This window comes from Pseudorca crassidens, chromosome 2, assembly GCF_039906515.1.
Source record: "Pseudorca crassidens isolate mPseCra1 chromosome 2, mPseCra1.hap1, whole genome shotgun sequence".
Taxonomy (NCBI): Eukaryota; Metazoa; Chordata; class Mammalia; order Artiodactyla; family Delphinidae; genus Pseudorca; species Pseudorca crassidens.
Window position 1 is genome coordinate 103,565,173 of NC_090297.1, and position 16,797 is coordinate 103,581,969.

The 16,797-nt window shown below is 36.9% G+C and overlaps 1 protein-coding gene across 4 annotated transcripts in view; it reads right to left on the reverse strand.

Moving 5' to 3' along the window:
- Positions 1-678: 678 nt before the first annotated feature.
- Positions 679-16,797, reverse strand: part of GDAP2 (ganglioside induced differentiation associated protein 2) — a 71,124-nt gene continuing 55,005 nt past the window's right edge. The window contains exons 12-15 of one of the 4 annotated variants that reach the window (XM_067727429.1): positions 16,484-16,538; positions 9,009-9,037; positions 5,549-5,655; positions 679-1,143 (exon numbers count right to left, since the gene is read on the reverse strand). In XM_067727429.1, the coding sequence (XP_067583530.1) occupies positions 5,562-5,655; positions 9,009-9,037; positions 16,484-16,538 (178 nt within the window). In that variant the 3' untranslated portion in view covers positions 679-1,143; positions 5,549-5,561. Of the gene's footprint in view, positions 1,144-5,548; positions 5,693-9,008; positions 9,038-16,483; positions 16,539-16,797 lie in introns of those variants that run through there. The other 3 variants (XR_010941027.1, XM_067727427.1, XM_067727430.1) reach the window with 3 other exon arrangements.

Genomic DNA, 16,797 nt, shown 5'->3' on the forward strand with positions numbered 1-16,797 from the left:
AAAAACTAACTAAAGACACCCCACCACACAAACTCTCCTAGCATTTTTCATCCAAAGACGTCAAAAGCCCTTTCTAAATGTCACCTCATGATACCTCTGTGAGGTAGGCAGCATAATTCTAATTTTTATTCAAGCTAAGGCACAAATAGAGCCTGAGTTGCAGAAGTGGTCTGGAATTCTGTTCACTGCAACACACTTCCTTCATTTTGATGTAGGCAACTCAAGACACACTGCTAGCAAATGTCCTTAGAGAAAGTAGACCTAAGAGCCAAACAAAATCATTCATGACTCTGGGAAAGCGGCACTCTAACACTCACTGATGGTGTCTTAGGAGATGCCCTCCGCTTAAGAGTACTAACATGTGCAGTCCTGTTGAATATGGAGACCAAACCATCTATGATGATAGGAAAAAGGCTGAAGAAACAGTCTTCTTGTTTTCCCCCACTGTTGAGACCAGAACAGTGACAATCTTAAAACATACCATCTAAGGAACTTTAGTCCTTAAGTCTCGGTCTTCACTGGTGTGGTAAAATTCTAAGACTTATATTTTGCTGACGATTTTGATGTTGTTGATCAGATACATTTCTACATCCTTGATCCCAGACAATTCTCTTTTAGCATAACTGAATTATCTGTATAAAACGTAATGCCAGGGTCTGAAGCAAACAATACATCCAGTCAGCATACATTGGTTCTATATATTTTGAGAAACACTTGAGTACACAAAGAAAGCGTGCAATGTTAAAGAGATGATGTGAACAATATTGTGGCTTGTCTAATGGAGAATCCAGTGTCCTTTCAGGAAACTGAAGATACTCAAAAGTAGCTCCCCAATTTCTATTAACAACCCTCGAAAAGTGAACATTTTCATTTGATACAAATATACAAATTTAAAATAAGTGCACAGTTCAGAATGGCCTACCATTTTCAGATTGCTTATGTGTCAGAAAATATACAGTCGATAAAAAAATACCAGAGAGGTGGGGACAAAAGGCTCTCTGGAGCTGTACAGCAAAAATGAATATCACTTCAGTAGGTAGTGATCTCTGGAGAAAGTGGTGTCCTTAGAAACCAGTAGCACTGAAAGATAGCAGGTCACAAATCTGGTGATGGGGGATAAGACGTATAATAAGGCCCATTTTCCTGCAGAAAGAGAAAAAGACAAGAACATTAAATAATAAGATCAATGTAATTGGGAATGTAAAAGAAAGGGATTTAGAGCCAATGATCTAACGTATGGAAAATGTCTAGCACATGCCTGGCCCTGAGCAGGCCCTCAAGCCAACAGAGCCATTCCACTGGAGTCAGTCAGAGTTGGTATAATGTAGGCAGAGGTAATCAGGATGATGAGATTTAAAAATATTACCATTTATTGAACATTCTATATGCCAGACACTTAACCAGCACTTTTCTTTCATTATCCTTTTATAACCTCACAACATAATGCCATAAAGTAGGTAACATCCTCATTTTACAGAACAGGAAACTAAGGATCACACAGATGGCATCACTCACCTTAGGTCACCAAGCCGGCAACCAGGAGAGCCTGAATTTTAAATCCATGTCTATCCAAATCTAAAGCCCAGATTCTTTTTTTTTTTTTTAAACATCTTTATTGGAGTATAATTGCTTTACAATGGTGCGTTAGTTTCTGCTTTATAACAAAGTGAATTTTTTGTTAGGCTGTGTTGTCTTGCTGTGTGCCGAATCTTTGAGTTATGAAACAAAAATCATCATCAAGGAATTTAATAACTACAACTGTGTTGGCAGAAATGAGTCTCTCCATGACATGCCTGAGTGGCGAGGCTTTTAACAATGACAGTTTTTAGGGCGTTCAAGATCACGGTGGAGAATTGAATGCTAGAACTTTAATGTCAAACGTAGAAAGCAATAAATCAGTGTAAGGAAATTTTTTGACCTTATTTTGGCTAACTTTATCTTATAAAAATCAAGACAGTTAGCTTTATGGTAGATAGACCAAAATTACATTTATGAGACTTAAGATTCATTTCTTATTATTTAGGAAAGTATTTCTTTGACAAGTAACTTATTTTCCAGTAAACCATAAACAAAAAATGCTTAACATTAATGTAAGATAATAGTTAGATATGGAGAATGAAAGGTGGGAAGAAAACAGCATTGCTTTATGGCATATTTACATTATAGTTATGGAGCATTAAATCCATCCAGTCTTGAACATAATAGGCAGTTAAATGTTATTTGAGTGACTAAGTGAATCAAAAGCTCTGCCATTCTTCAGAGCAGATGCTCTGGAGGAGAAATTGATCCTGGGACCATAACCAGGAAAACAAGAGAATATCTAGGAAAACTTACTTTCTTCTATTTTTCTTTTCTTTCTTTTTTTTTTTTTAACTTTCTGATTATACATCTGACCAGGTTAAAAAAAATTCAGTAGAAACAAATCTAAAGATTGGCTACATTTTAGGATACTTCACTAAAATTAATGAAAAATTTTGTTTTGTATTTTAGAATTTCCTACCAGGATCTGTTAAACTAATCACTCCAGTATCCTCAACAGGCATAGAAGCTATGCTTAAGAAACGTGCCTGAAGAGAGAAATCTATCCTGAAGTTCAACTGAAAAGAAATGGTTCACGATCCATCTTTAAGATTTCTCCATTCCATTCCACTACGGTATTTTTCTAGGCTTCCTGTATCTACATTAAATTGTGATAAAGTAAGAAGGGAAAATCTAATTCTTAATGCTATGAAATAAAGCTTTTATATTAGTCTCACACTGTGGAAGAGACTGCCGAGCAATCGAATACTTTCTCTATTTCTGGAAACAATCACAGAATTTTGAAGAACTGTTACCAGGTAAATCTCTACACTCTCTTCTTTGACTATAAGAGTGCTGACTAGCTCCCTTTCTGAAATGGTCTCAGTACCATTTTGATCCAGATAGACAAAAATTACCTTCTAATTACCGCCAAAGGTTCCTTTTAATCCTATAAAATTTATGTCACTAAGTCACAAAAGACCCAGAAAAACAGAAGCTCACTGCCAACAACCAACCACGTCATACCTTCACCAAGTAAAGGACTATGGGCAAAGCACACTTGAATACGATAATAAAACTGACCGACTCTACACTCGTTTCCTTTTCTCTAATCATATTTTTAATTCTTTCTAGCAAAGGAAAACTTTTCTTTACAAGGTACTATCCAACCACCTTCTAGCCTTTCACCTCAGTGTCCTGTGGGGCACCTCAAACCTAGTGTGTCACAAACTGAACAGACCACCTGTTTTCTCCAAGCCCCCCCAGTGCTCTTCCTCCAAATTGCCTCTCTGGGATGGTGGCGACACCATTCTCCAAGTCTCCCAAAGCAGAAACTTTGTTAGTCACCTCAGGCTTCTTTCCTCCTTCATTCCTCCCAATGGCTGGCTGCTCAGTCACCATAATGCTGTGGATTCTATTCCCTAAAACGTCTACTTCTAACTATCTCTAAGATCTTCAAACCCTTGCCATTACCACTGCCACTGCCTGGCTCTAGTCTCTCATTTCTCCTCTGGCTTCCTCTGACAGCCTCTTATTTGTCTCCTTGCCTCCAGTTTTACCCCTGTCTGGTCCCTCTCTACACTGTGTCTTTAGCCATCTTTCTAAACAGGAACACAATGGCAGTTCTCCCTTGCTCAACACTCCCCACCAACTACGAAGGAGCCAAAGTACCGCAGCATAATGTGCAAAGCTGCAGTGTATTTAGGGATCTGCCCTCTGCCTGCCCCTTCCACATCATCTCCTGACTCCTTCTTCTGTTTCTTTCCTCTTTTTATTCCTCTCTTTGGTCTTTATATATAGATGGCCTGATATCTCAGTTTTAGAAAGCTCCAAGACAGGTACAGAAAGATGATCCAGTGGCCTAAGTGTTAGATTGTAGGTTATTTTATTTCATTTTGATTAATCACATTATTAATTAGGCCTGTATTTAATATATAAAATATTTTAAAAAAACACTAAAAACACACACACAGAACAAAAAAACAAAACCAAGCTTGAGTGCGGTGTTGATATTTAATGAAAGCCTGCTTTGTAGGCCCTTAAGTATATAGAAAACGTGTTGGCTTAAAAACTGCTCTTTTGGGGCTTCCCTGGTGGCGCAGTGGTTGAGAGTCTGCCTGCCGATGCAGGGGATACGGGTTCGTGCCCCGGTCTGGAAAGATCCCACATGCCGCGGAGCGGCTGGGCCCGTGAGCCATGGCCGCTGAGCCTGTGCACCCTGTGCTCCGCCAACGGGAGCCTGTGCTCCGCAACGGGAAAGGCCACAACAGTGAGAGGCCCGCGTACCGCAAAAACAAAACAAAACAAAACAAAACACAAAAAACCCCTGCTCTTTTGGGTTGTCTAACCAATACATCCTAACTTACACATTTCTACACCAGAAAATAAATGGTAAATCTGGACATTAGCTTTGAATCATCATTCCAAATTTTTGGTATCAAAATGTCTTTCAGTGCCTTTCACATTTCCAGCTATCCATTTTTCTTTAAATATTAAGAAGAGTGATATATAGTTCAAAAAAATAATAAGGCAATTTTCTGCTCTAGCAATCTGCAAGAAATAAAACCGGATGCTCTTTTTTCTGCCTCCCATATATTCAACAATCTTTGTATTTATGATCCAGCGACTCCAATTACAAATCCTCTTTGTGCAAAAGCAAAACATGACATTTTGTTAGCCATTAGAACACATTAAATACTTTGCTCTTCACATAAGAAATCATAACTGTAGCAGAAATCATAACTGAAGTCGTAGAAACGTTAGAGAGAAAATGTCTTGTAGGATATTTACTGTACATACGTTGTACAATAATTAAGAATAATTCATTTTAAGCTTAATATAACCTGCAAATATATTCTCTGATTCATGCATAAAAATATGCAATCAGCAATCATTAAATAAGGCAACTGATAATCTTTTGGCCAAGCGTGTTACTTACTTCTCTGTTTTTAACTACTAAAGTGATAGCGTGAATAAGTACAATGGAATAGAGCTTTGATGAAATTCTAGAGTAGTTCTTTCTTAGTGTTTAATAGATTCATAAATGTATCTGTAAGAAATAATGTATTGGTTGTCACTTATAAAAACTTTTAGCAAAATGAAACTTCTCATAGGGTAAAGACTAGGATAGGCGACCCGGCTTACAATTAACGCTGAAAATGTTGGACACCAACAGATTCTTCTGGCTCTATTTATGTAGATGAAAAGCCATTCAGTCTTAACAAAATTAGGGAGAGGTGTGTCTCAAAGGTGATGGAAAACTGACAGTACAAGCAAGGATTGGCTATAAACCTACAGCAGAAATATTTCCCATTGAAAAGTTTACTGGGGGAAAGGCGCCCCCCTTAGAACCAAGCATTTTCCTAAAGTTACCATAGGAAAAGAATGTCAAACGATACTATCAAGTTTATTAAAACACATTAATTGCATTGTCATCTTACAATGAAAAGATGATGTGCTCAGACGCACTTGCACTATAAAATAGTTAAGATAATACACCAGGTAAGGGAGAATTCCTGGTACTTCTTACCCTGGCATCATATTCAAGGACAAAAGGAGGAAAGTCGATCTGTTCTGGGGAGATGGCAGAAAACAGCTGGTGGAGGCTGTCCACATGGTGGATTTTGTCCTTCAGTCCTGAGACAGAAAAGGTGGTAAAAAACCATGTTGATACCTGATTAATAGAAGAAAAAAAAAAATTTAAGCCAGTGGCCTGAATTGGAAATATACACATGATTTTGAAAATTTATGCTAGATAAAAACTATTTTGAAATTGAAATTGATATCAAAAAAATCTTGTAATAAGCAGTGTTTTTTAAGGTGCAGGTTGTAGTGCATCAGTGGATTATGCAATCAGTTTAGTGGATTGTGAACAGTATTAAAAACAACAAACAGAAACATGCTAGAGCAACAATGACTAGGGAATGTAGCAAGATGAGCTTTGTCTCATGAAGCTTCAGTTTCTCTTACATGTCTATGTGCTCCAGTGCATGTCATGTGTTGGGATGTAACATAATATGCTTCTTACTGTGGGCTGTGGTCAAAACCACTGCATTATCTGATGGAAGAACTGATTCACTGGTACTCTGAAAATGGTTAACATCTCCAAATCTCATCAACTCTTTTCATTACTTCAAATGAGACTGAAAATTTTTGCCAAGTTTTGAGACATTTATTTTTCTGTTGACACTTGGCATGCAGTCTCTTTCTCAGTCAAAGTGAATCTTCTGTAGACGTGGAGCCACCTTTGCTCATTCCACTTCATGACACTGCAATCTTTCTATAAAAGCTAGTCTGCAAAATTTGTTGGTTCCAAAAACAGAGAGAATTCTTGATAGCAAACTATACTGGCAAACTATACTGGCATTCTAGCTAAACAATAGCTAGAATTTACAAATTCTTGTTCATCTATCCAAACTGGCAATCATAATTAGTCATGTTTACCAACGGCTTATACAACAGTTCTATGAGGTAGGTACAATGTTACTGCTATCCTCATTTTATTTACAGAAGAAGGTAACATATGCATATGAATTCTCAGTGCACTGGCACAGTACATTCCAGTATATAACTGGGTACATTATAAATACAGTACATGCCACTTTGGGCACTTGCCAATCGTTTTTAAAATTTCTCTTTGACACCCTATCATGTTTTCCAGTGGTTGCTCCAAACCTTTCACATATTCCTGGTCCCTAATACAACATACTGTCTTCATACCTACTTATGAGAAAAGGCATGGAATAACAGAGACAACACTACACTTATCTCTATCAGAATCTTATCCAAATTTCCAAGACTCGGTAGAGACTCATCTCTACCATTATTTCTCCCTTACAGCTCCAAACAGATTATCCCCTCTACTGAATTCACATAACCTTATGTTTAAATCTCATTTATAGCACTTATCTTACTTCATAGGAATACAAGTAGTTTCTTATATTCACTTCTATAATTTCCCTAGTACTTGGCAGACAATCATAGAATGGTCTAAAGTTTTAGAAGGTACAGACAGACCATGCATTCTCAAGTATTTGAAAAAGAATGAATGAATGAAGATAAGGCCTATTTCATACTGAGTTTCATGGCCTGGCTCACTAATCTATTTCGGCTATACTACCAATGACTGTTATAAGGCCTCAGATATTAACACTACCCTCTGTATCCTCTCATCTTACCAAGCTTATTTGGAGGGTGGTGGAGGGGGCGGGAGGTACTCGGCCTTTCTAGAACCAAGTGAGTTAATTTAAATCAGATTAGATTGTCACTTAGTTACACTCCAATCCCCAGTTTTTTACATCAGTTTTTTTTGTTTTGTTTTCAAAGCACATGCTGTTATATACCTAATTGATACAAACTTCTGCAAACTAGATTAGGGGCTCTACAACCAGTTAGCTGATAAACTAGTAAGAGCTACGGAGAGACCATGGAGATTTTAGAGATTCTAGGAAGAGGTTAAGAAAATAGATTGTAGAGTCAGAACGGAGAAGAACCTTGCGGATGTGTCAGGAGATACTGTGCAAGGAGTTACACATTGACTGGGAATCTACTATGTGCTAAGCATTGGACACGGCTGTAGGTGATACAGGGTAACAGTGACCTGGCCATTCCTCTAATGGGGGCTTAGACTCTAGAAAAGGAGCCAGCTTATAAGCATAACAACTTCCTAAGGCAAAAAGTACTAAATCAATGAATGGCCCAAAGAAACACATGAATACCTATCACAGGCAAGGAGCTGTGCTACGTGGAAAAAGGTATAAAATTACGGAACTAGAAGGGACTACACAGGGTATCTGTGTTCCACTGTCTCTTACCTCAGGACCTTTGTACATGCTGCTCGTTTAGTCCTGAAACCCTTTTCCTCAATTCTTTGCCTGGCTAAGAACTGTCCTTCAGAGTTCAGGTCAGAACTCACCTCTGTGAGGAAGCTTTCACTGAGTACCTACACTCCAGCCAAAGCTGGAGAAGCAGCTTCCCTCTAAGTGTTCCAACAACACCGTGCTTACTCATATTACTACATAACTGACACTCTTTGTGGTAGTAGCTGATTCTCTCAATAGACTAAATTCCCCCGTCTGGGGATTCTCTTCAATACCATATTTATAGGGATTTATAGGGTCTAAGTAATGCTCAACATGAAAAGTAAGCAATTCAATATGTGTTGAGAGAATTAACAAATACTTTCTGGACTTACTAATTTAGTACTACTTAGGGATGGTCGAATGTTCCTTCATTCTACAAAAACAAGTTGTACTTCAATCTGGGCCTCAGTCTCTTCATCTACAAAACGAGCAAGTTGGACTTCAATGATTTTTAAAGTCCCTCTTAGTTATACAGTTCTATGAAAGGACTCTTGACTATGCTGCATGTACTGACACGGTGAGCTGGTGGTGGTAAATTCAAAGAGAAGGCTGGGTTGGGGAAGAATGGGCAGTGATCTTAGGCACACACTCTTTGAAAGACAAACACATTTCTCTGTTGCATTTTCTCCCATTACCTCCTTTACATTCTTTAGGTATTAGCAAGAGAAAATTACTCAAAGTAGACAGAAGTGGAAACCCAGTTACAAGTTTTCCATTCAGGGAGACCCAACAGCATTGTCTTCAGTTTTTTTCATTTTATTTTTATGTAGCTCAGCTTTTAATTTTCAATTATTTACAACATAAGTCATAGATATACATTTATTTAGGTAAACTTGCTTTACGCAGTATCTACTATTTTAAAAAACTGAATTAAAAATTTGAAAAAAAGGCTGCTATGATATTCTGTGAATGCTAGAAACTCTTTCATCCAATTATTCACAAATGCACAGCCCAGAACAAGGGATCACAAGACAACATAAACTAGGAAAAGATTGTTCACACATGTATGCACTTAAGTCATCTACTACAGCCAGAATCAACAGTGGGTTTAAATACTATTAGTTCACGTTCTATTAGTGAACTTCAAGAAAGAAAAAGAGTAGTGATTTATATGAGCAGTCAACTTACCACGTTGGGTGGAGTGTCCTGGAAAAGATCTGAGAAGTATGGAAATCAGGACAGTGATTCTATTGTTTTATTATCCCTTGATTTCATCTCATTATTTTATAATTACAACCCCTCCATTTACAGTTTTCGATTTAGTATAAAATAATGGTGGATTTCATTACACATGGGTTTTATTTTCTCAATCCTTCATCATTTTCTCCATCCCAAAATATTATGAAAGGTAACATAATGGCTTTCACTTCATACATCTGCTCTTCAGTCTCTGCCTACCCGTCATTTGCACTGACTTCTACCTGAAGCAATTCCAATGGTGTGGCAACCAACGCTAGTGGCTCTAACACTGAAATTTCTGGTAATGTCTATCCATTGGTGTCCAAGTGGGGGAAAGATAGCTATTCACTGACTCTCTTGTGTGGGGAAGGAGGGGTTAAAGTCAGATCTTAGCTAACAGTGGCTATGTATTCTCGTAAGTCTGGTACAGAGTAACACTCTTTGGATAAGTCTGAATTTGTGACAAAAGTTAAAGAAGTTTTTTTTCCATTAAAAAATTATGAAGATTCATAATTTGGATGAAAATTCCAACATTCACTAAAGTTGAAAGAATTTTACAGGGAACACTGGTACAGAAATAATTCAGACGATCATTAACATTTTCCTTAAGTTTTCTTCATCACACATCTATCTGTTCCTCTATGCATCTATTAACCCATCTTACTTTTTTGCTGCACCTCAAAGTAAACTGCAGACGTCAGTAAACTTCCCCAAATACAGCATTCATATCTTTAACTAGAGTTCAGTGTTCGTGCAGTTTGCTATAAAATTTACATTCGATGAAATACACAGATTTTAAGTGTACTTTTGCTGGTTAGACAGATGTACACACTTGTATTAGTAAAACTCCTATTGAGATACAAAACATTTTCATCACCCCAGAAAGTTCCCTCACGCCCCTCTTCCCAGAGGCAAACACTGTTTTGATTCTTTTTCTACCATGCATTAGTTTTGCCTGCTCTAGAATCTCATATAAGTGGAATTATACAGTATGACTCTTTTATGTAAGGCTTCCTTCACTCAGCATTAACGTTTTTAAGATTCCTTCATGCTGTTGTGTATATCAGTAGTATCGATGTTGTCTTTTATTGCTAAGAAATATTCCATTACAAGTATACAGCAGAGTTTAATTATTCATAATCCTATTGATGGACACCTTGGCTGGCAGTCACTGGCTGCTATGATTAATGCTGCAGTGAACATTCCTGTAGAAGTCTTTCTATGCACATATATTTCATTTCACTTGGGTAAATACCTAGTATTGGAATTGCTCGGTCACAGACTAGGTATATATTGAGTTTATAAGAAACTGTCATAACTTTTTTCAAAGTGGTCGCAGAAATTCACATTCTGACTTATACTGTAGAAGAATTCCAGTTACTCCACATCATTGGTAGTATCTGGTATCGTCAGTTTTTTAAACTTTAGCCATTCTGGTGGCAGTGCAGTGACATCTCATGCAGTTTTAAAAAAAAGTTTTATTAAGATATACCCAACTTACAATAAACTGCACGTATTTAAAGGATAAAATTTGTTAAGTTGTGACATTACGTATACACCCATTATACCATCATCACAATCAAGAAGATGAACACTGGGAGCTCCCCGGTGGCCCAGTGGTTCAGCTTCCGGGCTTTCACTGCTGTGGCCCGGATTCAACCCCTGCTCAGGGAACTGAGATCCCGCAAGCCACACGGCGCAGCCAACGACAACAGCAACGACAAAAAAAAAGAAAGAAAATGAACATACCCATCACTCCTACAGGTTCTCAGGGTCCTCTGTAACTCCTCCCTCCCGCCCCTCCTCTGTTACCACTGCTCTACTTTCTGTAGAAAAATTATACATTAGTTCATATTCCCTAGAATTTTATATGAAGGGAATTACATAGTATGGACACTTGTCTGGTATGTACATGCTTCTTTTATTCAGCGTAAATATGTTGAGATTCATTTGTTTTGTTGCATATATCAACAGTTCATTCTTTTTTTTATTGCTGAGTAGTATTCTATTGTATGGATATACCACAGTTTGGTTATCAATCCTCTATGTTGAGATTCATTTGTGTTGCTGCATATATCAACAGTTCATTCTTTTTTTTATTGCTGAGTAGTATTCTATTGTATGGATATACCACAGTTTGGTTATCAGTCCTCTCAGTGATGAGCATATGGGTTGTTTCTAATTTGGGGCTATAACAAAAGTGCTATGAGCATTTGTATACAGGCAATGGATATGCTTTCATTTGTTTTGGGTAAGTATCTATGAGTGGAATGGCTGGATCACACAGTAGGTGTATGTTTAACTCTTTAAATGAGCTGCTAAATTGTGTTCCAAACTTTCTATACCATTTAACGTTCTGATCAGCACTATTTGGGAGTTCCAGTTCTTCCACATTCTCACCAACATTTGATACACAGTCTTTTAAATTTTAGCCATTCTAATAGGAACGTAATATCTCGTTTTGGTTTCATTTGTACTTTCCTAATAAGTAATTGTGAACATCTTTTCATTTGCTTATTTATCATCGTATATTTTCTTTGGTGAAGTGTTTTGCACAAATCATTTTTTCCATTTCTAAATTGTTTCCTTATTATTAAGTTTTGAGATTTCTTTATATATTCTAAAGATAAGTCCTTTATCAGATAAATGTTTTATTTACAAAGATTTTCTCTCAGGCTGTGGTTGTGTGGTTGATCTTTTCATTCTCTTAGCTATCTTTAAAACAGCAGAAGTTTTAAATTCTAATAAAGTTCAATTTCTTTTATGGATTGTGCTTTTCGTGTTGTATCTAAGAAATATTCGCTTTACACTCAAGGTCACACAAAGCTTTTTCACCTATACTTCCTTCTAGAAGTTTAAAAAGTTTTGTTTTACATTTGTGTGATACAAGATATAGATCAAAGTTCATTTTTTTTTTGGCATATGGATATCTAATTGGTCCAATATTGTTTGTTGAACAGACTAACCTTTTTCCACTGATCTGACTTTGCACTTTTGTCAAAAAATCAGTTATCCATAAATACGTAAATCTATTTCTGGATTCTTAATTGTGCTCCATTGATGTCTTTGTCTATCTTCATGCCAATACCTCACTGTCTTGAGTACTGTAGCTTTAGAATAAGCATTGAAAGCAGGCAGTGTTGGTCCCCTAACTTTGTTCTTCTTTTCCAAAGTTGTTTTGGCTATTTTAGATTCTGTGCATTTTAATTGAATTTCTACAGAAAAAACCTTGTTGAAATTTTGACTGGGACTGAATTGAATCTATAGCTTTAGAAAGAATTGACAATTTAACAGTATTCAGTTTTCTAATCCATAAATACAGTATATGTCTTCATTTATTTAGGTCTCCTTTAATTTCTCTCATTAATGTTTTGCAGTATACATAACTTGTGCAGTGTATTACACAAGTTTTTCATATCTTTTGTCATATTTATCCCTAAGTACTTGGTATTTTTGATGCTAGTTAAAATTATATTGCTTTTTAAATCTCAATTTGTTTCTTGCTAATATATATAATAGATTTTTGAATATTGATCTTAAACCCTGAAACCGTGCTAAAAGTTACTCATCAGTTCTAGTAGTATTTCTGAGGATACCATAGGGTTTTCTATATAGATAATCATGTCATCTATTAATGACAATCAAGACAGCATTATTTACTCCTTTCTAAATCTATATGCATTTTGTTGCTTTTTCTTGCCATATTGCACTAGCTAAAACCTCCAGTACGATACTGAATACAAGTGGGGATAGCAGACATTCTTGCAAAGACATACTAAAAACCGACATACTCTTCTGTTTGTCTCCATTAAAGAAAAAATTTCGGTAGCTACTGGATGAATACAAAAATAAATGGATGATGAGATTTTGGGAAATAGTCAAGCACTTCTTATGTGCTATAGAAAGAAAAAATTAGCCACCTGCTGAGCATAACAAAGTTAACTTTTCCAATAAGGAGAAAGGTTAGGAAGGTTAATAATATATTATCTGATAAGACCATGTAATCAGAACTCAACTGAAAGAAGAGTAGGAAAGACAAAGTGATTTAATTGACTGTTCACACATTTTACTTTTTTTTTTTAAGCCTTGCCAAGCAGTGTTCCCATAAGCATAGAACTTTCTACTGTGCTGTTCTAACACTGAGGGACCAAAAAGAAATTTGCAATTTTTAAAAGAATTAATAAAATACTTCATGCAAAACTTAAAGATGGTATTTCAATGACAGACAACAATTTTGTAAACAGTGACAAATCCCAAAGTGGAAAACATTCTCACTGAAGCCTTCACTCATCTTAGTTATGAAATTTAATAAGGACTTTTCACTACTTATCTTACTTAATTTCTCCATAGTGCTTTAAAATAACTATTTCTACCATCTCTGATGCTCTTCCCGTCCACTGGCTTCCACAGCATTAGCCAATCTCAGTTCTCCTGCTGCTTTTTGATTATTTCTTCTTGATCTCCTTCCCTGATCCCAGGGCTCTTTCTTTAGCTGTCTACGTCTATGATTTTATTCATTAACACTTTTAAAGAGTTAAAGCTCTATTTACTTGATGATGTTCTCAAATTTACATCCCAATCCATGGTCCCTACATCTGATGACCCCTGGGAGTCATGGATGACACAGTCCTTTCTCTCACCCGTACTCATTTAATAAATCACTAAATCCTGGGATTTTACACCCAAATAATAAGTCATCTTTTCTCCAAACCACACTGATATATTCAGATTCTTATTTTTTTCTTTGCCTAGACCAGGGGTTGGCAAACTTTTGCAAAAGCCCCTATAGTAAACAGGAAATATTTTTGGCTTCTTATATTAATATTATAAGAAAATTTCACTAGGCAGGCCTGAAGGCACCTGGAACAGTGCTATACTGGAGGCAGGACAACGTGAATACTGATTAGGTTGTTGCTGCATCCTTTGAGGTAAGAGATGATGGTGGGATGAACTAAAGTAGAGGCAGTGGGACTAAAGACACAGGCATAGAATTGGACAATAGTAAGCACACAGAAGTGATGCAATATGATGAGAATGAGGTAAGGCAAGTACCCAAGGATGCCTCCCTTGTTTCTGACTTAGGCATCTGGGTAGACAGTGGTCTCATTCACAAAGATAGGGAATACAAAAAGCAGTTTGGGAGGGAGTGGGAGATGACGACATGAGTAGTTCTGTTTTCAAAATGTTGAACTTCAGGGGCCTGTAAAACATCTAAGTGAAGATATTTGATCAGAAGTTCAACAAGCAGGTCTAAGCACAGGAATGATGATGATGGCTAACATTTACTGAGTGTTTATTGTATGCCAGATAATGTTTTAAGCGTTTTACATGTATTAACTAATTTCATCCTTCTGACAACTACACAAGGTAGGTACTACTATTATCCCCACTTTACAGAAGATGAAATTAAAGCACACAGAGGTTACATAACTTGCCTGAGAAAACAAGCTGGTAACTGGTAGAGCTGGGATTAGAACCTACATTACCTGAATCTCAAATCCATGCTTTCACAAACATTAGACTTTACTGCCTCTCCAGACATATACTTGGGAATTGCATATATTTTGGAGGGTTGTTGAAAACACAAGAATGAAAAAAAAGAAGTACAGAATGAAAGAAGTCAGAGGATTTGGGGACACTAACACTCAAACGATGAGCAGAGAAAGAGGGAACTGCAAAGGAGACTGAGAAGGAGTGGCTAGAAGTAGAAGAAAAACTAGGCAGGGTAAGTTTCAAAGAAGCCAAGACAAAGTGTTTCAAGGGAGAAGTGACAACTGTGCTTAAGGGTATAGGGAAAAGAGAAATTACTGGTGTTTTTAGTGTGAGCAGCTTTAGTTGCCATAGTGGGATCTGAACCAGACTGGAGTAATTTCAGGTGTATGACAAATGGAGATGGTGAGCAGAGGGCACAGATTACACTAAAAAATTTTGGTTGTAAAGGGGAAGAGAGATAAGTGGAGGCTTTAGAATGTTTAAAAATTGATGAGTTAGATCCATAAAAATGGGAGATAAGAAAGAGGATAATTGCTGAAGGGAGGTTCCTGAGGACAGGGAAAATATTCAATATATGTGTAGAGAAGAGTGTAGGCTCTGGAATTCAAATGCCTAGATTCAAATCCAGCCTTTGCTACTTTACAGTTGCTTAGTTTGCAAAAGTTACTTAATCTCTCTAAGCATCCATCATTTTCCTATCCAATGGGAATAATACTACTATCTACTTCATAGATATAAGGCTTAAACAAGATAACTCATGGGAAGAACTGGCACACAGTAAGTGCTTAGTAAACGTTAGCTATTATCAGTATAGGATCCAGAGCACAGGTAGAGGGACTGCCCTTCATTAAGAAGGAACACACTTCTGTGACAGAATAAACAGTGGCAATGATAGGAAGAGATGGCACATAAGTTTGGGGTGGGAGGGAGAAGACAGGGAGCTCCTCAGTGATGTTTTCTATGTTCTCAGTTAAGAATGAGGCAGGGCCATCTGTTGCAGTGAGGAGCTGCTGGTAGGACAGAGCTTGAGGGGAGCACACAGCCATGCTGGGACACTGTTCAGTGAAGCATCAAAGGACCACTAGCAGTGAATGCCCCACGAGTCTGCTGAGAAGCCCAAATTCACATGGCTCTATGATTTCTCCACCACTGCTCAGCAACCCAGATACAGGAGTGAAGAAAGCAGAATGATGGAATAGCTCAAGATCAGGTTTGGATGGGCAAGTGTGATGGAAGGCTAAGAGGTCATAGGTTATTTTAGACATAGGTTATTTATTGACAAGAGTGGCTGAAGTGATGGAACATGAGTTTTAGGCTGGATAGGGAAGAAAAATAAAGATTAAAAAAAAAAAAGAAGATATTTTCAGAAAAAGTAAAAGGACCAAAGGACTAGATATCTTGATGAAATCAAGATGCAGGATTAGATATTAGGGATGTAATTATGAGCAAGATAGCTATATAATAACGCTCAGAGATCTGGCAGGCTAACACATAAGGTAGAAAATTAAACTAGTACTTAGAATTAAAAACAACAATGAAGGAAGACTAGAAAATCTTAAGGAAGTACAATGCAGGAGTACCTACTAGTGGCAGGATTGATCAGAGAGGTTTTTTTACAGAAAGTAATTGTTGACCTGAGCTCTGAAGGATAAATAGGAGTTAGCCAGGAGCAAGGGCAGAAAAAAGCCCAGATTAACGAAGAGCATGAAGAGGCAAGGACTGAGGGACTAAAGGCCTGTAAAGGTCGCCTACAAAGATACTGGAGTTACATGGGACCAAAATAGGACCACAACTCAAGATCACTTAAAAAGGAAGGGTAAACAAAGAAATTAGCAGTCATAACGGGGATAGCAAGAAGATGATGAAATATATCTTAATATGCATGTAGTACACTTAAATTCAAGATTTAGCTAAAAAGAAAAATACCGTACCTTTGAACGAAATGTTGGATGAACAAAATAAACAGCCTTCAAATTCCTCTTGTACCTGATTCAAAATCAAAAAGAGAGTCACTGATTCATTTTGTTGTGAAGCTGAAACTAACATACCATTGTAAAGCAATTATGCTCCAATAAAGATGTTTAAAAAAAAAAAAAAAAAAGAAAGTCAGTATAAGCCATGTCTAAAACCAGTCACCATTATGAACAATTAACTCTTTTTCCAGGTGTTTAAAAGCAGGAAAAAGTTTACATATGAATTTACTTTGATACAAAATAAACTGGAGTTAAGGAGGGCCTATTATTAA